The sequence below is a fragment of the Rhincodon typus genome, chromosome 11, assembly GCF_021869965.1.
Source record: "Rhincodon typus isolate 14 chromosome 11, sRhiTyp1.1, whole genome shotgun sequence".
In the NCBI taxonomy this organism is placed as follows: Eukaryota; Metazoa; Chordata; class Chondrichthyes; order Orectolobiformes; family Rhincodontidae; genus Rhincodon; species Rhincodon typus.
This window is the reverse complement of record NC_063342.1, coordinates 6,253,418-6,278,224: the sequence shown is the minus strand read 5'-3', so window position 1 is coordinate 6,278,224 and position 24,807 is coordinate 6,253,418. Positions and strand designations below refer to the sequence as shown.

Sequence of the window (24,807 nt, the reverse complement as noted above, 5' to 3'; positions counted from 1 at the left end):
TATATTCCATGTGACTTAACCTTGCTACCCAATCTATTCTGAGGAACTTTGTTGAACGCTTTGCCCTCATCAATCCTCTTTGTTACTTCTCCAAGAAACTCAATCAATTTATCTCGGTGAGTTTCCCCAGCCACACCATATGGTGAAGTGAAAAGAGAGAGTGAAGGAACAACATCAGCAAAGACCATTGGCGCCAAATGGCCATCAACCCACATCAAGCAGATCCTTGCAAACAGGAATGAAACAAATGGCTTATTGACTTTCATGAATTTTTGAACTTTTCAGTTGTGCTTCAGAATGATTTGCATCCACACAAGAGGACGGTATAATGTCACATTTGACAAAAAGGCATCAACAATGCCGCTTGTAAGATCTCCTCCTTGTCACATGTTATCGTAACATGGAACAACCTTGCCTTTCCCTTAGTGTCCTGGAACCTCCATCTCTAACAGCTCTGTGGGTACACCTACAGCCCCCCACCTTATCAAAGGGCCATTAGGGATGGACAATAAGTGCAGGGCATGCCAGCAACACCCACCTTCCATGAAAAAATAAGGAAGAGAAAAAGTAATAATGTCCCAAGTATTTTTTTACTGAATTTGAAACCATGGCATAGTAATATGCTTGCAAGTGAAACTGAAGGACAGGATCATTGGGTGCGTGAACTTTTGTTTTTTTTTTCATGTTATTGGTCACTTCCATTGACTAGTTATACAACAATTGGAAATGGGAAGAAAGGGCTATTCTTAGAGCTCCTCATCACCCTGCTCTCTTCTCTCATCTTCAGCTTTTAACATTGAATGTAAAGGCCACCAATTTTCTGGTCTAACAGGTTTTCCTTGTATTTTCTTTATCCCACGATAGTATCTTGCAATATGAGGCTGGTCCTTCACCTTGGGGTTCCACTTTAACCATTTTTTTGTGACTAATATTGAATTGCCAACACCAATTATTGAGGGAGTAAATGCAAACTGAGCGTTCAACATACCAGGTCTCTATTCCATTTTCCATTGTTGCTATATACTTAGTACATCGGATGTCATCAATGAGATCACCATCCATCGAACCTACAATAACCAATAAATAAATCCATTTTCAATTCCAACCAAGCAGCAGGGATACCATTAGGCCAGCTAATGTGTACGGGGCTGGGTGGGCCTGGGAGTTAGAGCAGCACTCAGGGTGGACAGCAAAATCATATATTCAGTAAAAGGTAAAGTTGCCATAGTCCCTGAGGACCATAGAGCTGCTCCCTCATTTCAGAGAGAGCAACAGGAGAGGCCTCTATGGTAACCTCAGCTGGTGCAGGAATTGAACCCACTCTGTTAGTATCACTCTGAATCATAAACTACCTGTCCGGCCAACTGAGCTACCCAACCCCCAATACTTAGCTGGTAGCTCTAAGAGATAGAACATCTTTCTTTAGAGGAAGGGGTGGGGGGGTTGCTGGAGTCGAAACCCAAGAAAATTAAACTCAAAACATACAGCACTGCAAGTTGATTAAGCACTTCATTGGACTCTTAATTCCAGAATTTTATTGAATCTAAATTCCACCATCTGCTCCCTCCAGTCAATGGGTTCGCTTTAAAAAGAATTCACATCAAGTGTATCTCTCAAATGACAGCAACAATAGCAAGGTGATTTTTCCAGCAATACATGGTGAGTGGAGGAAAGTTACAAAGTGCAATTAATAACCATAAAGTAATAACAACTAACAGCGTTGTGTGCCAGTGAGTGGAATTACTCAACAATTTCCATTCTGACTGGGAACACTGATGGCATTGCATGTAATCTAAAGCTACACTTTACAAAGTACAAAAGCACTTGGTTATTTCCTGAGGCAGTGGCAGTCGTTCCCGAAATAGACATCATTCCTTATGGTATAACGATTGGTGCCCCTGTTCTCATCCTATTTACTAAGTGCCTTCCATCCAGTAATGTTTATAGAAATGAACCTTCCCATTAATATTGGGTTAATGTGTTGGGTTGCTCATGTGTAATAAATATTAAACTGATTAAATTGATTTGAGTCTTTAGGAGTCTATGCTCAGGAAAGGGTGCTCCGTAAGCTTGAAGTTGTTAACCTCGGCTTGATTTTAAACAATTTAACTCATGGGGATTCGACACTCTTTTACAAATCAGGAGAGATCAGAAAATATCCCCTTGGCTGAAGATCTCTCAGGCACACCTAATGGGAGAGTGGTACCTGGGCACTTAGCCACTTCTCTCTACCTGGGTATCTGTCCCCCCACTTCTCCCCTTCCACAGTTTCAATGGCCCCCATCTGCTCCTCTGGAACATTGAAACACAGGGAGAGATCTGCACTCATATAGTGCCACTCACATGTTTAGTCATCTCAAACTGCATTCAAACCAATATTTGATGCTAATTCATTACTGCAATTTTGGAACCTTGGCAATCAATATGCAAACAATAAGCTCTTACAAGCAGCAATGTTATAAAGAATGGATTGTGTTATTGTTTTGGTGGTTAGTTAAGGGAAAAGGATTCAACCTGGAGCACCATAGATGACTATCCTGGTCATCTTCAAACCCGAGGCCACAGGATATTTGCCATCCACTTGGGAAAGCAGACAGGGGCTCACTTTAACATTTCATTCATACGTCAGCGCCTCTGATAATGCTGTACTCCCTTAGCATAGCACCAGGAAATGCCAGTCTCGAGTTTGTACTCAAGGCTGTGGGACAGGCTTAGAACTTATCACTTCGGATTCAAAGATTGAGAGAACTAGCTATGATAAATGTATCTTTCCTTTAAGAGACTATGCTTTTCAGGAATCCCTGTGCTGTGCTGAGTGGCCTGGCACTCAAACTGGAACTCCATTCACAAACATGTAGAGCTGGACCCCACATACTAACCACTAAGAAACAAACCTAGAAGTGATGCCACCAACCCAAAAAAACCAAGACACATAAATAGCAAGCAGGACGGAATGCCAAAGCTTCACCAGAGGCACACTGATGACGTTACCGAGCAGGGTGACGAAACATTTGCGAACAAACTTACCAGCTCGGCGAGCAAGTCAACAACTGCAGGTTTCCTTTCCTAAGCTACTGCCCAGTTACAGATCGGGATATTCGTACTGACTCACCGGGTGTTAGAAGGAAGTGGGCTGGGTGAACAGGCTGCTCCTCAGGCTCCAGTGGTAAAGAGTGACAGATATCCCCACCTTAAATCCAATGGGAGGGGTTATAACATAATCATTCTTCATTTCTGGAACGAGATCACTGTCCTTTCCAATCCCACCATCCCCCCCATAACTGGAAACAACATGTTCCTCCCTCACTGCCAACAGGAGCTAATGTGACACTTCCACTGACTGACTCTGGTTTTGGAAACTCTCCCCTTCCTGGCGAGGGAGTTGGAAGCTGGGGCTGAGAGACAGAAGTGGATGGGAAGGAGGGAAGGTGGGTTGGGGTGCGTAGAGACTGGGTGTGTTAATGAGCTGGAGACATACTCAACAGGGCACGGTTTTCAAAAGTTCTTCAAAGCACAGGGTGGGACATGGTGCCCATGCCCAATGTTGTTAATACCTTATCATTAACCCAATCTCCTGTTCAGAATAGAATATCATGTCCTTGCCCTAAAATCTTGATGTTTAAACATTACAATAACATAACATGTCACTAACTTATGAGTTAATAAAGATAGCCAATGCTATTTCCTTTACTGTACTGTCATTCTTACACAGAAACATCTCCAACCTGGGAACTTGGGACCTCTATAGAAGTATTCCAGATCTGTCTCATCAAAAAAGAAATTTACAAAGATAAGCAGGTCATAGAACTTGTCTGGGTGGAGTTGGGAAGCAGAAAGGGATGCAAGATATTATTGGGAATAGTCATAGCAGATTGAGGAAGCAGGATACACAGACACAGAAATCTGCAAGGCTTCATGTGGAGAATTTATAATTGGAGATATTAATTTTCACCCAAACAATAGGAAGTTAAACAACTTGAACTACAGAGGCAGAGAAAATCTTGAGCACATTCATGCGAGCTTTTTTGGAACAATACATTCTTGAACAAACCAGAAAACTGAGCATATTTAATTTAGTGTAAATTATCTTAGAATGATGGAGCACTGAGCTAACAGTTAGCATACTATAATACTTTAATATTTGCGACAGAGAAAAGTGATTCACAGAATAACATTTAACATTGAGGTCAGGTGGACATTGGAGGGATTTGAGTGAGGCAGGATCTAATCACAAGTGATTCCACTCCACAGAATCGTCCTGTGATCTCTACCTATTTTGCACTGACAGGCTGGAATGTAGAGAATTGGGAAGATCCTTCACCACTCCAGTGAAAGAAAGAGAGTTACGACAAAGGTCTGGAAGTGTGAGTGATTTGAGACAAATCTGATAAATGGACGTTGCAAAGGAATGAATTTGGATCAAGCTGCTGGTAGAGTGACATTAGAGCAGATTAAGGTCTTCTTGTGTCAGTAAAGTTGGGGCCTTAAAGTCATGAGTTTCAACTGAATGAATGACCTCCTGTTCCTATGTTTCTTTCCTTATCTTTCTGATTGCTAAGGAGTGGCAGTGTGTTCTTTCCGAGAACAAAAGATGGTACATTTCCTTGAGAAAGGGGAACACCATTTCTTAAAAATCACTTATACTGGCTGATATTCCAGAAAATTCCTTTATAGTCATAGTACAAAGAAAGCTAAAAAAAACTATTTGAGGAAGATAAAGATCATTGTGTTCCTTTACAAGCTTTTTCTCAATAAGAGTCTTTGGGGTTGAGATTAGACTCCAGATCCTTGATTCATCTGGGGTGCTTTGCAAAAGGGTTAAAGTGAAGACTTTTTTCCATAACTCCTTCATGTGGCATCACTGACTTGCAGTGGAAACTTGCAGTTGATGGTGTTTCCACCTGTGTGCCTTACTTGTCTTTCTCCCTGGGTTTCGTAGCTGAATTTGAGAGAACCTTGTCAATGTTGCTACAGTAAATGGTATACGTTGCATCACCGATGAAGGAGTGAGTATCTAAAGTGATGGTTGACATGCAAATCAAGTGGGTGCTTTGTCCTGGATGGTGTCAAGCTTCTTGAGTGTTGTTGGAGCTGTGCTCAGCCAGGTAAGTGGGGAGTATTCCATCACACTCCTGACTTGTGCCTTGTAGATAGTGGACAGGTTTTGGATAATCAGAAGGTGAGTTATGCACTGTAGAATTCCCAGCCTCTGATATATAAGGGAAGGTTGTGAAATTGTATATATTGGTTGCTGGTCCATTTTATCTTGCTTATAAAACTATTTCACCTGTGTACAAACCTCTCCAGGGATTAAACACCTCCTTAACTCTGTAGTCTCCTCAAGACCAGAAACTGTGTGCTCCTCCAATTCTTTGCTTCTGTACATTTGCATTTCCTTTTCCTTATTGGCCCTGCTTGCAGCTTACTATGCCCTAAACTCTATAGTTTCCATTCCAAAGCTTGATGTCTCTCTATCACACTCTCTCCCCTCCCTTAAAATGCACCATAACGCCACACCTTTGTAATGATTCAGTGTCAATTATTGTAATTCATTGATGGGTGTCATTGGCTAGGCTCATCTGTAATTGCCTAGAGTCAACAAAATTGCTGTGGATCTGAAGTCAGATTGCCCTCCCTAAAGGAGATTAGTGAACCCAATAGCTTTTTAAACAAGAGATAGTAAGAACTGCCAATGCTGGAGTCAGAGATAACACAGTGTGGAGCTGAAGGAACACAGCAGGCCAGGCAGCATCAGAGGAGCAGGTTTACATTTCAGAAACCTTTCCCCTTTTCTGAAGAAGGATCCTGACCCAAAATGTCAACTTTCCTGCTCCTCTGATGTTGCCTGGCCTGCTGCGCTCCTCCAGCTCCACACTGTGTTATCTCTATCAGCTTTTTAAACAACAATTGATAGCAGTCACCATTGGGCCAACTCCTTATTAAGATTTTGTAGAATTCAACCTTCACAATCTACTGGGATTCAAACACATATCACTAGGACTTTGGCCTGAGGTTACTGGATTACTAAGTGAGTAGCACCACCACTACTATATCACTACCTTCCCTTTTATAGAGCCATAAAGTCATACAGAATGGAAACAGACCCTTTGGTCCAACCAATCCATGCTGAACATAATTCCAAACTAAACTGGTCCCACCTGTCCTCATCTGGCACATATACCTCCAAACCTTTCCCATTCATGTACTTATCCAAATGTGTCAAGATGATTTATTTAATTAAAGGTCCTATGTAAATACAGCTTGTTTCAGCAGCCAATTGGCTGTGACAGGAAATATTTGATTTGGACATAGTTCAGTTGATTCCGTTTAGGACAAGCATCAACTTTAACATATTGTATAGAAGTATAGAATTTCCATCAACCAAATAGTGTTTGCAATCTCTTAGAAGCTAAATGTTCATCTTCAGAGAAAGAAGGATTGTAGTGCTCCCTGGAAAAGATTTTTCTTAAAATAAAGTGTTCTTAGAAATCTCACCATTTTGATGAGTTGAAGCCAAAATTTATGGACTGTTCAGAGATTGGTTAAGTTTTTGCAAGTTTTTTTTGATGTGCGTACCAATTGTATAGTGAAGGGTTGGTGGGGGGAGATGTGGAGAACAGATTCCTACACCAACGACAAAGGGAATAATTTTAAGTCATATTTCTAGTTTAAAAGCTGCCTGTTGTGTAGTGATCAGGAAAATGAAGACCTTTCTCATTCTCAGTGCTCTGCTCACAGGGACAAGTCCTTATGTCTATCAGAAATGTGAACTTGCTCAACTATTGCGCAGAAATGGATTGGATGGATATCGTGGTTACAGTCTGGCAAACTGTAAGTCTCACATTCTCTACAATAGTAGGGTCTGGCTGAAGATCCTCAACTGTAGTCTCACGTTGCTTTTGTACTGAATAAATAAATTATCAATCAGATTTAAGTGCATTGCTTTCAGCTTTTGTAGATTTACTTGTTAAGTTACTGTACGGTGGGATGTGCTCATTTACTCTGAGTTTGATTATGTGACTCTGTTCACTATTGACACTCACTGTTCTTAATAAGTTAAGCCTGGATGCGGATTAAGAGAAAAATGTAAAAACCACCTATGGAGGTTTCTGGAAGAAAAGGGCTGGCACAGTGGCTCAGTGGTTAGCAGTGCTACCTCAAAATGCTAAGAACCCAGGTTTGATTCCACCCTCGGGTGACTGTCTATGTGAGGTTTGCACATTCTCCTTGTGTCTGTGTGCATTTCCTCCAGGTGCTCCGGTTTCCTCCCTCAGTCCAAAGGTGTGCAGGTTTGGTGGATTAGCCATGGGAAATGCAGGGATAGGTGTGTGGGATTAGTCTGGGGGGGGCGGAATACGCTTTAGAGGGTCAATGGGCTGAATGGCCTGCTTCCACACTGTGGGGATTCTATGATTCTGTAAGAGTCCACAAAAACAGCTGACAGGGTTTTATTTTAGGTTGAATGGTGAAGCCCGTTTTAATTTGCCTCTGAAATGTAAGTGTCACTGACCAGGCCAGTATTTATTCCCAAGGGAGCAGTTAAGAGTTAACTACATTACTGTAGGTCCAGAGTCACCAGAATGGCCAATTTCCTTCCCTGGAGGACATCAGTGAACCAGATTGGTTTTTAATTATAAGTGAAGGTGTTTATGTAGTCACCACTGGGCCAGTTTTCTTTTACTGGATTCAAATTACACCAGCCTCCATGGCAGAACTCCAGAACATTAGCCTGGGGCTCTGGATTGCGACTCCAATCGTACATTCAAGATACCTCAGAGCCAGATTTGGGCACTGTGGTTGTCGCCATCTCGAGCCTTTTGCTGCCTGAGGAGGAGAATGATGGGCGCAAGAGGCAAGTTATCAGACGCAGAGTTGGAGGAACCTGGCCCAGTGCTAAAACACCCGAGGAGGAGCTAAAAGAGAATGAACTGACCTCTGTTCTCAGAAACACAGTGGGCAGGAAGGTATGATTGTAATGAGATCAGCCTTATAGAGCTCATAAAATATGAGTTCTGTGATTAGGGCTGTTAATCAGGGAGCCCTGGCTGACAGATATAACCAGGAGTGTCAGGGGTTCTGTTCACTCTGAGAGCTGGCTCTGAGGGAGCTGCATCAGTGTCAAGGACTCTCCACGTATAAATAAAGGGTGACTTGGTGATGGGATACCAGCCTCTGTGGATTTATTCCAGTGGCAACGACAGAAAAGCATGCTCCAGAAGAAGTTCGCTGTCAACAGTCGTCTTTTCAGTTGGAGTAAGCATTTCGGTATTATACCACTATTTAGGAAGCTTGAATCATTTGATCCTGTTGTGGAAGACTTGGCCCAGCATGTGGAAAGAATGCGTTGTTTTTTCTGGGCAAATCACATTGAGGCAGATGAACAGCAACAAGTAATTCTCCTGACAGCTTGTGGACCTGCAGCTTTTTCAGCTATTAGAAGCCTAACTTTCCCTGAGGTACCAGATAATACAACCTTTCAAATGTTGACTGACTTAGTGAAGGCGTATTACGATGCCAAGCCTCCTCTAATTCCGAGACACTGTCAGTTTTACTCATCAATTCGAGAGCCAGGAGAATCCGTATTGGGATTTTTGACGAGGTTAGGATGACTGGCAGAGGTATGTGACTTTAGTTTGACGTTTAACGAGATGCTGAGACAGCGTTTGGTATGTGGGATTAATACTGTAACCCTGCAAAAGTGTCTACTAGCCCAAGCTCGATCAGATTTCAAACAGACACTACAACTGGCTTTGCCATTAGAAAATGTGGTAAGTGGAATATATGAGTTACAGGGTATTCCAATGGAAATGGACACCCTTGCCAGGCCGACTGAGTTTAGGGAACACCAACTGAGTAAAGGCAATCGCATAGCCTTAAACTATAACATTTTTGGGACTCCAGGCCAGCCCACAGCAAAACTCCAAATCAAAGCCACATCTTCAGTGAATGGTTAAAATTTTAAGGATCCGGGCTGACAAGCCATTGAAGTAGCTGCCAGTATGTGGACTCGACACAACAAGAGAGTCTCACTAGACCTAAATTGAGTAAGACAACTCATAGGCTGGTATTCAGGACAGTACACACCCTGGAAAGCCCACCTCTGTCTGGTTTGGAACAGTTAAATTCATTAACAACATCCAACTCAAAACCAATCAAAAGAATCGATCAAAATAAAGAGAGCCAATCAGCAGGGGGTGGTGTCAACAGGCTCTCGAGCAGCGGCGGTGTCTTCAGAGGCAGCATGGCTACAGAGTGGGTCAGTCGTCCTGTGAAGCCTGGAGCATATCTCTCACTTCCACGTGGAGTGGGCCCCTGGCAGTGGTGTAGCGAGGGCTTGGAAGTCCAGAGCGGGATACTCTTGGCAATGGCATAGCGTAGGCTGGGAAGCTCAGAGCGAGCCTAAAGTGGTGGCATGCTGTAGCAGCAGGGAAGGAAGAGTTGGACACTTTTTAAGTTAGAGGAGCACAGCGGGCTAGGCCGCATCGGAGGAGCAGGAAAGTTGACGTTTCGGGTCGGGAGCCTTCTTCAGAAATGGGAACGGTTAAATTCCTTCGCAAACATTTCTGAAGAAGGGTCCCGACCCGAAACATCAGCTTTCCTGCTTCTCTGATGCTGCCTGGCCCACCGTGTTCCTCCGGCTCCACACTGTGTTAGAAACTTCAGCATCGGCAGTTCTTACTATACCACCTTAAGTTACCTTTTTTAAAATTTTATTCTTAAGTTAATGTGAATGATGCCCACATAAAGTGACAGTGCACACTTTTCACCGCATGTTATACTGAATGCACATGACAATGAAAGGATATTCTATATTCTACTCTATTCTAAACATCTAGTTAAACGGTCACCCAATTCTAATGTAAGTTGATACCAGTGTGCCCATTTCAGTGATCACAGAACCAGTCTTTATAACAAAATTCACTCTGGAATCCAACCTTTACATTTTTCAGGATGTCTGCCAGACTAAGAACTTAAACTGGGGAACTTTTAGAGATTAAGGATACAACTGCAGCTCCAATCTCTTATGAGAATCATCTGATTCAGTTACCATTGATTGGGCCCAAGCTTCATGGGGCGAAATTGATTGAGAAAGATTCACCTTGATCAGTTCAACGTTTTTCAATTAGAAAATGGCTGCTTGAGTGAAGTCCTAATTAAATAAGCAGACACTTTTTTTTCAGGAAGATCTAGGGACTATCAAAGGAGCCAAGGCCAATTTGCATGTTGACCAGGAAGCAATTCTATGATTCTGCAAGGCCTACCCAGTGACATTTCCCTTGTGGGCACAGGTAGAGGCAGAAATCAGGAGGCTGGAAAGTGAAGGAATCATTAAACCAGTCCAGTTTGCAATATAGGTAGCACTGGTCATGCTGATTGTGAAGCCCAATAGGTCAGTTTGCCTTTGTGGGGATTTGAAACATACAGTAATGAGTCTAATGATTACCATGAACCCATTGGCGATTGTTGGAAAACCCATCTGGTTCACTAATCTTTAGGGAAGGAAACTACCATCCTTACCTTGTCTGGCCTACATGTGACTCCAGACCCACAGCAATGTGGTTGACTCTGACCTGCAATTGCAAGTATGCATGGCTCAGGTCCAGCTTCGAGGGATTGGTTATTTATCCAGCTGTGAGAAGTGGTTTACTGTATGTTTCAAATCTCCACAAAGGCAAACTGACCTATTGGGCTTCCTGGTCAACATGCAAATTGGCCTTGGCTCCTTTGATAGTTCCTAGATCTTCCTGAAAAAAAAGTGTCTGCTTATTTAATTAGGACTTCACTCAAGCAGCCATTTTCTAATTGAAAAATGTTGAACTGATCAAGGTGAATCTTTCTCAATCAATTTCGCCCCATGAAGCTTGGGCCCGATCAATGGTAACTGAATCAGATGATTCTCATAAGAGATTGAAGCTGCAGTTGTATCCTTAATCTCTAAAAGTTCCCCAGTTTAAGTTCTTAGTCTGGCAGACATCCTGAAAAATGTAAAGGCTGGATTCCAGAGTGAATTTTGTTATAAAGACTGGTTCTGTGATCAGTGTCAAGGACTCTCCATGTGTAAATAAAAGTGACTTGGTAAGTGGATATTCAGTGACCACTATGCCACCACTTTCATTTGTGCTTGAGAAATGAAGGGGCATTAGGGTAAATATCTACCATAAAGGTGTGATCTGTTTGCTCTCATTTTAGGGGTTTGTTTGGTGCAGCATGAGAGCAACTACAACACAAGGATAGTTGGACATAACAGGAGGGCTGGAAGGACTCTGTCATCAGATTACGGGATCTTTCAGATCAACAGCGTCAAGTGGTGTGAAGATGGTCAGACACAGCACCCAAAGAAAAGGAAAGGATGTAGGAAGAGGTGCAGTGGTAAGCAATTCATCACATCATGACAGATCAGAAATGATCTCTTCCCTAATGCTACAATTTTGGTCTACAGCAGTAATTTCTCAAAAGAAATTGAAACTCACGTTTATTAAGTGAAAGAATTAAAACACAACAATTCTAATTTAAACAAAATAAATTACTGTACAACAATTAAAGAAAGCAAGTTAGTGCCTTTGACGATGAGGCTGGGGAGTTAACAATGGGAGACTTGTGGGAGAGTCTAAGACCAGAGGGCACAGTCTAAGAATAAAGGGGCACCAATTTAAGACTGAGATGAGGAGGAATTTACTTTCTCAGAAGGTTGTGAGTCTTTGGAACTCCTTGCCACAGAGAGCCATGGGGGGAGAGCCCTTGTGTGTATTTAAGGCTAAGATAGATAGATTCTTGATCAGTTGGGGAATCGAGGGTTATGGGAAAAGGGCAGGAAAGTGGACATGAAGAATGTCAGATTAGCCTTGATCCTATTGAATAGCACAGGATTCAAGGGACCAAATGGCCTACTCCTGTTCCTATTTCTCTTGGTCTTATGGTCTTATATGACAGAGACACAGAATCAATATTTTGCCTCAGTTTTCATGGTCAGGGATGCTGAAACCATACCAATAGTAACAGAAGATGCAGAGATTATAGGAAAAGAAGAATTTAGAACAATCACTATCACAAAAGAAAAAAGTACTGAGCTCCAAAAACAATTGGGATTAAAGGCAGACAGACCCTACATTCTAGGGTCTTAAAGGACGGAGCAGCAGAGACAGTGGGTACATTGTAGATGTAGTGTATTTGAACTTCCAGAAAGCATTTGATAAAATGTTGCAGGAAAGGTTAATACACAAGGCAAGCATAGAAGATTGACTAACCAGCAGAAAACAGAGAGTTGTGATAAATGAGTATTTTTAAGGAAGGCTCAATGGTATTATCGTTAGCCTATTATTCTAGTAAATCAGGCAATGTTCTGTTGCCCTGGGTTCAAATCATTCTGTAGCTAATGGTGGGGTTTGAATTCATTCAGAATCTAGCCACCATGCTTTCTGTCCCTTTATCCAAGTTATTTATGTAAATCGTAAGCAGAAATGATTCCTGTGGCACACGACTTGCTCAATCTTGCCAATCAGAATAAGTCCCATTTATGCTTATTCTGTTTCCTATAAGTGAACCAATCATCTATCGATGCCAATATATTACCCCCTGTACCATCAGCCTTTATTCATTGCAATAATCTTTGATGTGACACCTTCATAAATGCCTTCTGAGTACATCCATCAATTTCTCCTTATCCACCGTACATGTTACTTCCTCAGAAGTGTCTTACAAATTAGTTAAACATGATTTCCCTTTCACAAGATCATGATGACTCTGCCTGATTACCTTGATTATTTCTATGTGCTATAACATCTTTAATAATTGATTCCAACAATTTCTCTACAGCAGCTGTTAAGCTAACTGGGCTATAGTTTGCTAACTTCTGTTTTAGCAACCTACCCCCCTCCCACTTTCTGATTGAACAAATTAAATTCAGTATCAATCAATCCAATGGAATCTTCCCCAAATCTGCACCAGATTGTACCTTTCAAACAATGTCAAAGCATTGCCATCATCATATCTGGCTACATCCTGTCCCTCCAGCAGGATGGACATCAGAGGTGGCCACACAATGATATATAATTGGGACTGAGTTACCCTGGAAGTTCTCAACATTGATTCTGAACTTTCTAAAGTCTGATGGCTCCTGATCAAACATGGACAATGAAACCTCCCACTGATGTGTACCTATCACACCCCATGGCTGATGAACCAGAGCACCTACGTGTTGAACAACACGTGTTGGAAAAAGCACTGAAAGTAGGAAGGGTGCAAAATGTCCTCTGGGAAAGGGACTTCAGTGTACATTCCCCAGATTGGTTCAGCTGTCCCATAACTGACTGAGTTGGCCAAGTCTTAGAACACAGAACACAGAACATAGAACAGTACAGCATAGTACAGGCCCTTTGGCCCACGATGTTGTGCCAAACTTTTACCCTAATCCTAAGGTCTATCTAACCTCCACCCCTACCTTATACTATCATCCATATGCCTATCTAATAGCCTCTTAAATGCCCCTAATGAGGGCGACTCCACTACCCTCTCTGGCAATGCATTCCACGCCCCTACCACTCTCTGAGTAAAGAACCTACCTCTGACGTCTCCCATTATCTACCTCCACTCACTTTAAAACTATGCCCCCTCATAATAATTACCTCCACCCTAGGAAAAAGTCTCTGGCTGTCTACTCTATCTATACCTCTGATCATTTTGTACACCTGTATCAAGTCACCTCTCAACCTTCGTCGTTCTAAAGAGAAAAGCCCTAGCTCTCTCAACCTTGCCTCGTAAGACCTTCCCTGCATTCCAGGCAACATCCTGGTAAATCTCCTCTGCACCTTTTCCAGCACTTCCACATCTTTCCTGTAATGAGATGACCAGAACTGGACACAATACTCCAGATGTGGCCAAACCAGGCTTTTGTATAGCTGAAGCATAACTTCACGGCTCTTGAACTCAATCCCTCTATTAAGGGATAACAAGGTGTAGAGCTGGATGAACACAGCAGGCCAAGCAGCATCAGAGGAGCAGGAAGACTGACGTTTCGGGCCTTTCTGATGAAGGGTCTAGACCCGAAACGTCAGCCTTCCTGCTCCTATGATGCTGCTTGGCCTGCTGTGTTCATCCAGCTCTACACCTTGTTATCTCAGATTTTCCAGCATCTGCAGTTCCTACTATCTCCCTCTATTAAGGGATGTCTTAAGGGATGTAGCTGCTGGGATAGGTCTGGTGGGAAAACCAACATGAGAGAAAAACTTACTTGAGCTCATCCAAATGCATCTATGACAGGCAACAGGGAAATGTGGCGGGGGTGGGGGGGAAACAAGGGAAAAGAAAACCCTTTTGTGAATTCTGAGTAATGGATTCAAAATCATTACCATTTGTACGAAAGATAAGGTGATCTCTGCTTATCAGTTTGACACAGATGACACTGCAAGCAACCCCCTCTACTGAACTGGTAGAGTTTCATATCTTTGAAACTGTAATGGCCTAGTGGAATGGAACTGGGAAAACAAATCTTCTCAGCGATTAATTATTTAGTGAACTCTTGGATTTTTTTTTAAAGACAGGGCCATCTTTTCCAAACCAGAAACAGCTTAGATCATGGACATAGGTACAAACTTCACACATGAACATTCAATGGATTATTTTAATGCAACATTGTCTTTTTGTTTGTAGATTTTATCAATGACAACATCATAGATGACATTCAGTGTGCGAAAAGGATAGTGACGCCCCAAGGGATGAATGCCTGGTATGTCAAAAACCTTTTACTTTCTTGCTTGGAGCTGTCTCTAAATATCATTTCCATTTCAGAGTAGTGAGTCCGGTATTTTTAGCGTTGTTCCAAAATTAATCCTCACCACTGTTCATCGTGACACAAGGTCTATCTGGTAGATTTGCTGCAACATCCTCTTTCTTGGTTGAGATTTTCAGGGAACTGCTCTTGGCCCAGTGTGATAAAGGAAAACCACCTGGAATCTAACAACCAGACATTCTTGTACTAAATAAAACATGAACCTATTACGCTAATTGCTAGCATGCAATGCCACTGGAATAGTAATCCAGCAAGCCAGGAGAATGTTTGATGGACTATGGGTTCAAATCTGAAGCTGCTGGAATTTAAACTCAATTAATATTTCTGGAACTGAAAGCTAGTGTCACTAAGGGTAACTGAAACTATTGTGAATTGTTGTGAAAAGCCCATCTAATTCCAGGAAAGAAATCTGTTGTCCTTTCCCCAGTTAGTCTACATATGACTCCAGGCTCAAGATGGTGTGTTTGATTCTTTACTATTCCCAGAAATGGCTTAGCAAGCCAATTAGATCAGAGCAGCAGGAGCCAGACAACAAATTATCATTGTGATAGACGTTGTTACCATACCATGTGTTAGAACCGATAACGAGGTCTTTCTCTTTCTGAATTCTTCATGTTCCCCTGCCTGTTCTCATGTGAAATCATTGTATTAGGCAATGCTTAATGCAGTCCTCACCATTAACTCTTTCAGATCCTTAACGTCTTAAGGACTGCAACCTGGGTCCATGACTGTCTATAAGTGCTACAGGTATACAATGCACAGGACGTGTAATCCACCTCTCCCCATTAGATATCCTGAAAACACTCTTGCAGTGAAGCATAGCTTATTTGGCTCATTCATTGATCCATAGCTGTCCCTAGCTTGAATGCTAAATGTGGCTTAAAACAGTTGGTTTCCACTCCCAACTTGAACTCGACAGCTGTGCTTTGCACCCGCCAAATGAAGAAAGAAAAGTGCAAAAAGAAGGTGGAAGTTCTTGCTCATGATTGGCATTCTTAGATTACAAAATTGAGATTTAGCCCATTTTAGCCCCACTTGAGATTATCAACAAATGTAGGAAATGGAAGCAGGACTACACTATTTGGCCCATTGAGCTCTCTCCACTCTTCAACTGACCTTCTATCTCAATGTCATGATCCGCCGTTCTCCTCACACCCATTGTAACCTCAGCCCCTGGAAATCCATCAATCTCTTTCTAAATTAACATTCAGTGAATTGGCCTCCACAGCCCTCTGTGGAGTAGAATTCCACAAATTCACCACCCTTTAAGTGAAGAAATTTCTTCTTGTCTCAGTCCAAAACAGCCGACTGCACATCCTGAGACCATGACTCCTTTGTGCAGATCCTCCTGCCAAAGTGAAACATCAATCCAGCCCTGTCAACACCTTTCACTAAAACCCCATCTAATTCTTTTAAATTCCAGCAAATACAGGTTCAGACGTCCCTCAAAAAAAAATTTGTCAGTCCAGGAATCCATCTGATTAACCTTAACTACACTCCTTCAAGACCATACACGCACCCCCATGCACCTACAATGGTAAGCGGAGAGTTCCCAAAGTAAGAGATCAAAACTGGACACAATATCCCAGGTGTGGTCTTAACCAAGCCCTGTACAGTTGCAATAAAACTTACATTTTTAAAAAATTTATTCATTTGTGGGACGTGGGCATTACTGGCTAGGCCGGCATTTATTATCCGTCCCTAGTTGCCCTTGGGAACATGGTGGCGACCTGCCTTCTTGGACCGCTGCAGTCCATCTTCTGTGGTTGAACCACAATGCTATTATGGTGGGAATTCCAGGATTTTGACCCAGTGATATGGAAGGAATGGTGAAATATTTCCAAGTCAGGATGGTGAGTGACTTGGAGGAGAACTTGCAGGGGGTGGTGTTCCCATATATCTGCTGCCCCTGTCCTTCTCGATGGAAGTGGTCGTGGGTTTGGGAGGTAGGTATAAGGATTTTTGGTGGATTTCTGCAGTGCACCTTCTAAATAGGACACACTGCTGCTACTGAGTGTCGGTGGTAGAGGGAGTGGATGCTTGTGGATGTGGTGCCAATCAAGCGGCTGCTTTGTCCTGGATGGTGTCAAGCTTCTTGAGTGTTGTTGGGGCTGCACCCGTCCAGGCAAGTGGGAAGTATTCCATCGCACTCCTGACTTGTGCCTTATAGATGGTGGTCAGGCTCTGGGGAGTCAGGAGGTGAGTTATTGCCACAGTATTCCTAGCTTTTGACCTGCACTTGCAGCCATTGTGTTCATGTGACGAGTCCAACTGAGTTTCTAGTCAACAGTAATCCTCAGGATGTTGATATGAGGAATCAGTGATGGTAACACCATTGAATATCAAGGAATGGTGCTTAAGTTGTCTCTTTTTGGAGATGGTCACAGTGTGACATTTGTGTGGCGTGAATGTTACACGCCACTTGTCAGCCCAAGCCTGGATATTGTCCAGATCTTGTTGCATTTGGACACAGACTGCTTCAGTATCTGAGGAGTCGCGAATGGTGCTGAACATCATGCAATCATCGGTGAACATCCCCACTTCTAACCTTATGATGGAGGGAAGGTCATTGATGAAGCAGCTGAAGATGGTTGGGCGAAGGAGGCTCCTTGAGGATCTTCTTACTCCTCTATTCAGAACATCCTGCAATGAAGGGCAACCTACCAATTGCCTACATAACTGCTTGCTGCACCTGCATGCTTGCTTTCAGTGATGAGTGTACATACTCTTGCAGTGAAGTGGTTATGTCCTTGCCTCTGAGTTAGGAGGGCTAATTTTTAAATCCAACCTGCTGTAAAGTTGTAAAATAACATTTCTGAATAGGAAAATAAAACAATTTTATGCAGATGCTAGAAATCTGTAAAGAAAACAGAAATTGCTGAAGAAACTCAGCAGGTCTCAAAACATCTTATGGATAAAAAGCCTCATGACAAGACTTGAAATATTAATCCTGCTTATTCTCCACAGATACTGCCAGACCTACCGAGTTTCTCCAAAAATTTCCATTTTAACCTCCAAACAGCTTAGTAAGAAAATATCAAATATTCCTTTGCATATAAACCTTATCAGTCTAACACCATTCAGCTTGTTATGGACCAGACCAAATCCCTTCAAATATATCATGGAGATAGCCTAGATCTTGGCCTTTATCTTATTTAAAGGCAAATGTAAGGTGCTGTGTTCCAGATGTTATTCAATTGATTACACTACTCAACTTTAAGCAAGACGTACTTTATTTTTACTCTATAGTCAAAATACAAAATGAAAGAATGAAGAATTGGTATAACTTGTAACTCTTTTGGAAAATGTAACAGAATAATAGATTATTTAACTACTAAACAGCAACTGTTCCAATGTAGTAACATCCCATAAACACACCCTTGGCAAAGGCAAAGTCAATAAAACAGATTCTCCTGGCAGCAGCGAGAGAACACCAGCTTTTTGCAGTGGCTGAGAGAGATGTAACAGCTTCCACAGCCAACTTCAAAACCCGAACAACTACTGAAAGCTAAACTAAAACCCTGGTCCTGTGGGAGCCTGACTCCATCCATTCAGACTGCATCTGCTGTTCCAAATTTTAAAAAAAGCCAAGGCCTAACAAGATGTTTACTTTATTGGCCCCTCCGTCTTAAAACCTCTCTTCAACAAAAACCAGCACAAAGCTCACCTTTTCAAGCCATAGAATTGTCACATCTCCCCCCTTTAAAAAAATACAGCCATTAATATACAAAGATGGGTTAATTTTTAAAGACCTTTAGTCTTTGCCCTATGAGTGCACTACAATAGATATACTTTACATTGACTCTAAGCATGTAAACATTCACTACTACAGTCCATTTCAATCTGTTGGTTCTGCCACTGAACACCTTCGTCCCCCTTCATCAAAGTCATGGCATTGGCAATTACATTTTCTCATCCGGCAACATGTATAATTTTCAAATTAAATGGCTGCAACAATAAAATCCATCAAAACCGTATTTGCGGAAATGCGTATTTTTATCTTTATTTTTATCTCTAATTGTTTTCCAAAATGTTAAGGAGTTAGGATTAATAGAAACAATTGTCCCAGATGCATTACCCCAACATAAATGTTGAAATGTTGCAACACCAACACCAATCTCAAGGTCTCCTTCTCAATTGTGGAATATTTCTTTTGACAAAATTTCAACTTTCTGGAAAAATACCCAATAGGTCTTTCTATCTACTGGCCATCTTTTTGAAAGAGTACAGCACTGACACCCACATCACTCATATCGATAGCCACCTTGAATGGCTTTGTGTAATTAGGTGTGGTTAACACTGAGGCAGCGGCTAACAGAGCTTTCAGGCTGCCAATTGCCTTCTGACCAGTCCGCCATCCACTGAAACTTTCTGCACTTCTTCACTAAGTCAGTCAGTGGAGCAACAACACTGTTAAAATTCAGTACGAATATCCGATAAAACCCATTCAGTCCTTGGAATTGTAGTACTTCTCTCTTTGTCGATGGTATGGCCAACTCTCAATGATCTTTGTTTTCATGTACCAGGGGGCCATCTGTCCATCTCCAATGACATGGCCCAGGAATGTAACTTGGGCTTTTGTGAAATCAATCTGAGCCAGATTTATCACCAAGTCCACCTTTTGGAGTCATTTGAACAATTCCGATAGATGCTGCAAATGTTCCTTCCATGTGTGACTAAAAATCACCAGGTTGTCGATGTACAACACACAATTGGCTAATCCTGAAAATGCTTTATTAATTAGTCTTTTAAATGCAGTTAACAAACAATTGGGTAATCCTGAAAATACTTTATTGGCTAGTCTTTGAAATGCAGCTAGTGCATTTTTCATATCAAATGGCATGATTTTAAACTGGTAAAGTCCATTCGGTGTCACGAAAGCCGGAATTTCCTTCACTGTCTCAAGTAAAGGTATCTGTCAGTGTCCTTTGAGTAAGTCTAGTTTCAAAACATAATTTGCTTGTCCCATCTTCTCAATACAGTCTTCCAGCCATGGAATAGGATATAAATCAGACTTTGTAACTGCACTGACTTTGCGTTAATCAATACATTAACATTAACCATCTGGTTTTGGCACCATCACGATGGGTGAGCTCCACTTGCTGCAACTCATTTCAATTATATCGTGTTTGAGCATGCTTTCAATCTCTTTTTGAACCTGCGGCAATTTTAAAGGGTTACGTCGATAAGAATGTTACTTAAATAGAACAGTATTTCCTACATCTACATCATGCATAATTATGTTAGTACTTCCCAGCTTATTCCAACATATGTCTCCATGTGATTGTAATACTCTTTCAGGTCATTTTGATTTTCCTCTGGAAGATAACTTAATAGTTTATCCCAATTTTTGAGAACTTCCTCATCATCTAATTTTTGTGAAAAATATCAAATTCAAATTTATCTAGATTTGGTTCTTCACTGCAAGTTGTAACAAGTAAACATTCTCCTTTTGCTTTCTGTCCCTATCAAAATATATTTTGAGCATATTCACATGACACACTCTGTGAGTTTCCCTTCCACGTGGAGTTCTTATCAAATAATTCACCTCAAAGGCGGATAGAAGATGGATAGAGTTGTCTTGACCTGTCCATCCTCCCTGGACTGACCCTCCCTAAATTCCCACCTACACTCACCTTTACTGGCTCCATCCCCGCCTCTTTGACCTGTCTGTCTCCTCTCCACCTATCTTCTCCTCTATCCATCTTCTATCCACCTTCCCCTCTATCTCTATTTATTTCAGAACCCCCTTCCCTCCCCCATTCCTGAAGAAGGGTCTAGGCCCGAAACGTCAGCCTTCCTGCTCCTCTGATACTGCTTGGCCTGCTGTGTTCATCCAGCTGTACACCTTGGTATCTATAGATATATCTACTTGGTCTTACTTACCAAGCCCAACAAGCATCCTGAACTTGCTCCTCAGCCCACATGATGAGTTTTCCTTGCAATCTTTCTGTTGAATATTTTGAAAATTCTTCATTCTTGTGGAACTATTCATCTCCTGGTTTCTTTGAGGCTGAAAATAGAGAGAGAAAAGAGCAAAAACAAAGTGCTGGAAAAGTTCAGCAGGTCTGGCAGCATCTGTGAAGGAAAAAACAGAGTTAACGTTTCGGGTCTATTCTGGGGAGGGGTCACTGCACAAGAAACGTTAACTCTGTTTATTTCCTTCACAGGTGCTGCCAGACCTGCTGAGCTTTTCCAGCAGCTTTGTTTTTGTTCCTGATTTACAGCATCCGCAGTTCTTTCAGTTTTTATTTAGAGAAAAGAGCACCTCCCTTTCCTTTCCCACTAAGCTCCTCTTTCACCAAACGCACAGCGTTACTATTCTCATCACCACCCCATCCCGAAAACTCTCCATGACAGGATACATAACCTTTTTTATTTATATGACAAGAGACACAAATCACTTTCTACCACACAGTTGCAAAGGCCACTTTACTTAACGGACTATTCCCACCTGTTCTGCAATAGAAATCTTGATTTTCTGGATTAGCTCTACCGCTCTAAGAGATCTTAAACTTAAACAGTGAATTTAAGTATAAAGCTAAATTTCAGGCAAGTGACCACAGATTTTAAGAACATAGAACAGTACAGCACAGTACAGGCCCTTCGGCCCACGATGTTGTGCCGACCTATTATCCTACTTTAAGATCAAACTACCCTACATACCCTACATTTTACTATCATCCATGCGCCTATCCAAGAGTCGCTTGAATGTCCCTAATGTATCTGACTCCACTACCATCACTGGCAGCGCATTCCACGCACCTACCACTCTCTGTGTAAAGAACCTGCCTCTGACATCTCCCCAATACCTTCCTCCAAGCACCTTAAAATTGTGCCCCCTCATAATAGTCACTTCTGCCCTGTGAAAAAGTGTCTGACTATCCACTCTATCTTTACATCTCATCATCTTGTATACCTCTATCAAGTCACCTCTCATCCTTCTTAGCTCCAGTGAAAAAAGCCCGGGCTCCTTCAACCTTTCCTCATAAGACTTGCCCTCCAGTCCAGGCAGCATCCTGGTAAATCTCCTCTGCACCCTCTCTAAAGCTTCCACATCTTTCCTATAATGAAGTGACCAGAACTGTATGCAATATTCCAAGTTTGGCCTAATTAAAGTTCTATAAAGCTGCAGCATAACTTATCTATCCTCATACACAATGTCCCTTCAAATGAAGGCAAGTGTGCCATAAATCATTTTTACTACCTTATCTACCTGCACTGCCACCTTCAGTGATCTGTGGACCTGCACACCCAGATCTCTCTGCATATCAATACTCCTAAGAGTTCTGCCATTCACTGTGTAATTTCCATCGGTACTTGACCTTCCAAAATGCATCACCTCACATTTGTCCGGATTAAATTCCATCTGCCATTTTTCTGCTCATGCTTCCAACTGATCTATATCCTGCTACATCCTCTGACAATCATCCTCACTATCCGCAACTCCACCAATCTTTGTATTGTACGAATGAGACCAGCTACATTTCCCTCCAAAACATTTATGTAGACCATGAATGGCAAGGGTCCAGCATTGATCCCTGTGGAACTCCATTTGTCACAACCCTCCATTCCAAAAAGTATCTCCACCGCTATCCCTCTGTCTTATGTGATTAGACCAGTTTTGTATCCATCTTGCCAGCTCACCCATGACACCATAAGACTTCACCATTTGTACCAGAGTGCCATGAGGGACCTTGTCTAAGGCTTTACTGAAGTCCATGTGAATAGCATCAACTGCTTTCCCCTCATCAATCATCTTTGTTACCTCCTCAAAAAAACTCGTTCAAGTTATTGAGGCACGACCTTCCCAAAAAAAACCATGCTGTCTATTCCAAAAAGTCCATTTCCTTCTAAATGCATATGGATCTTGCCCCTGAGAACCTTTTCCAATAATTTCCCTACCACAAACGTGAGTCTCATAATTTCCCTAGCACCGACGTGAAAGGCAAAGTCAATGATAAGGTTAACCTTGTATAAAGGTGATACAATTACCACTATTATACAACTACCAGAAGGATGTGGATGCTTTGGAGAGGGTATAGAAAAGGTTTACCAGGACGTTGTCTGGTATGGGGGATTTTATCTATGGAGAAAAGTTGGATAGACTGGGTTGTTTTCACTGGAACGCAAGAGGTTGAGGAGCGACCTGATAGAAGTTGATAAGATTGTGAATGGCATGGATAGAGTGGAAAGTATGAGGCTTTTTCCCAGGGTGGAGGAGACAATTACTAGGGGACATAGGTTTAAGGTGCAAGGGGACAAGTTTAAAAGAGATGTGAGAGGCAGGTTTTTCACACAAAGGGTGGTGAGTGCCTGGAACGCGTTGCCAGAGGAGGTGGTGGAAGCAGACACTATAGCAGCATTCAAGAAGCACCTGGACGAAGATATGAATAGGAAGGGAAGAGAGGGATACAGATCCTGTAAGTGAAGACAGTTTTAGTATGGAAGGACAAAATGTATCGGCACAGGCTTGGAGGGCAGAAGGGCCTGTTCCTGTGCTGTATTGGTCTTTGCTCTTTATTCTAATTACAGTCTTACCACTCTGCACTAGAATACCTGTTTCCCCACACTCCCACAAAGAAAAGAGCAAAGGAAGTAAAATCCAACTATCGAGTTGCTGGGTGAGGAATCTAGAACATGGGGTTTGAAATAACTGCACAGAGGCTGGGATCCCATCACAAGTCAGTCTTTATTTCCTTGTACACAGTACACTGGCTATGGCCAGCCAGATCAGAGTCAGTCCCCTGAACTGAGGAGATCCTAAATCCCCTGTTAATATATTTTTTAAATTTTCCTCAGTTCTCAATCAATTTTATTTAACCAGTTTTCCTAATCAACCTGTTCAGAGATGTTATTACATACCTCTGGAGCAGGTGAGACTTGAAACCTGGGACTCCCAGGGGTAGGACACTAGCACTGCACCACAAGAGATCCCCTCATCCCCTGTTAGTATTGGTCAGCCAGTGTTTTCCTGATTGGCCCAGGTTAACATCCCCAATGAAGGATCTCATATCAACGAAACCCATCTGGTTCCAATCAGTACAGGGGCAAATAAACCAGAGACATAAATAATGGTCTAGGGACGTTGGTCAATCCCAACTTGGTAGCTGGTGAATTTACACTCAGTTAATGAATCTAGCATTCTGAAGCTGTTCTCAGTGATGGTGACCATCAATTGTCACTCAAAAAACACATCTAGTTCAATAAAATCCCTTAGGGAAGGGAATCTGCCATCCTTACCTGATCTGTCCGACATGTGACTCCAGACCCACAGCAATGGGGTTAACTTTTAATTGCCCTCTGAAGTGACCGAGCAAGCCATGCTGAGAGTATGCAATAAATGCTGGCATTGCCAGTGATCCCCTACTTCCAAGGAATAAAGAGGAGAGAATGGACAAATGTTATACCCACTTATAATCTCTGACAACTGCAAAGAAATCAGAGCCAAAAACAGAAGGTGCTGTATGTGCTCAGAAGGTCGAGCAGCATCTGAGGAGCGAAGAAAACAGAGTTAACATTTGATGTGAATGATCCTTGGGAAAAACAATGAACATTTGTTGATTCTTCCATTGACAGCCCCTGGAGTTTCCTCTTGTTTAACTATATTTATGTTTTTTCTTTTGCAGGTACAGCTGGAAGAAAAAATGCCAGAGTAGAAACCTTGGCGATTTTCTGGATGACTGTAAAATATAATTCATGAAATAATTCACCCGTTGGATCCAACACATAACGTGTGCTGCATTTACTAGTTAGCTTGAATTTGTTAAATGTCCAGTAAAGGTGTAGTTGGTTAACCTGCATTTCGAGAGGTGATACATATGTAAGGTTATGTAAACACATTCAGTGCATTTGATTAGTGAGTGATCAGAACTCGCTTTCATCAATTCACCACTTTGAAGGAACTAATTTAGTCCAGTGACAGAAATGCTTGCATCCCTGTAGATAGGATCTACACTTGATACCATGTCAGTGTGGAGATGTAATTCCCAAACAGAATTGAGAAATTTAGGCCAGGAACA

The 24,807-nt window shown here is 42.0% G+C and overlaps 1 protein-coding gene across 1 annotated transcript; it reads left to right on the top strand.

The window, feature by feature from the left end:
* Positions 1-6,701: 6,701 nt before the first annotated feature.
* LOC109921121 (lysozyme C-1-like) lies at positions 6,702-24,481 on the top strand. The gene is made up of 4 exons (XM_020521169.1): positions 6,702-6,831; positions 11,191-11,370; positions 14,647-14,722; positions 24,415-24,481. The coding sequence occupies exons 1-4, from the start codon at positions 6,702-6,704 to the stop codon at positions 24,479-24,481; spliced, it is 453 nt and encodes a 150-aa protein (XP_020376758.1).
* Positions 24,482-24,807: the final 326 nt, after the last annotated feature.

Bases quoted from the DNA above. Each gene is read 5' to 3' on its own strand.
- LOC109921121 (XM_020521169.1), top strand. From the start codon at position 6,702: ATGAAGACCTTTCTCATTCTCAGTGCTCTGCTCACAGGGACAAGTCCT. The intron at 6,832-11,190 runs GTAAGTCTCACA...CTCTCATTTTAG, and splicing joins TGGTTACAGTCTGGCAAACT to GGGTTTGTTTGGTGCAGCAT. The intron at 11,371-14,646 runs GTAAGCAATTCA...TTTTGTTTGTAG, and splicing joins ATGTAGGAAGAGGTGCAGTG to ATTTTATCAATGACAACATC.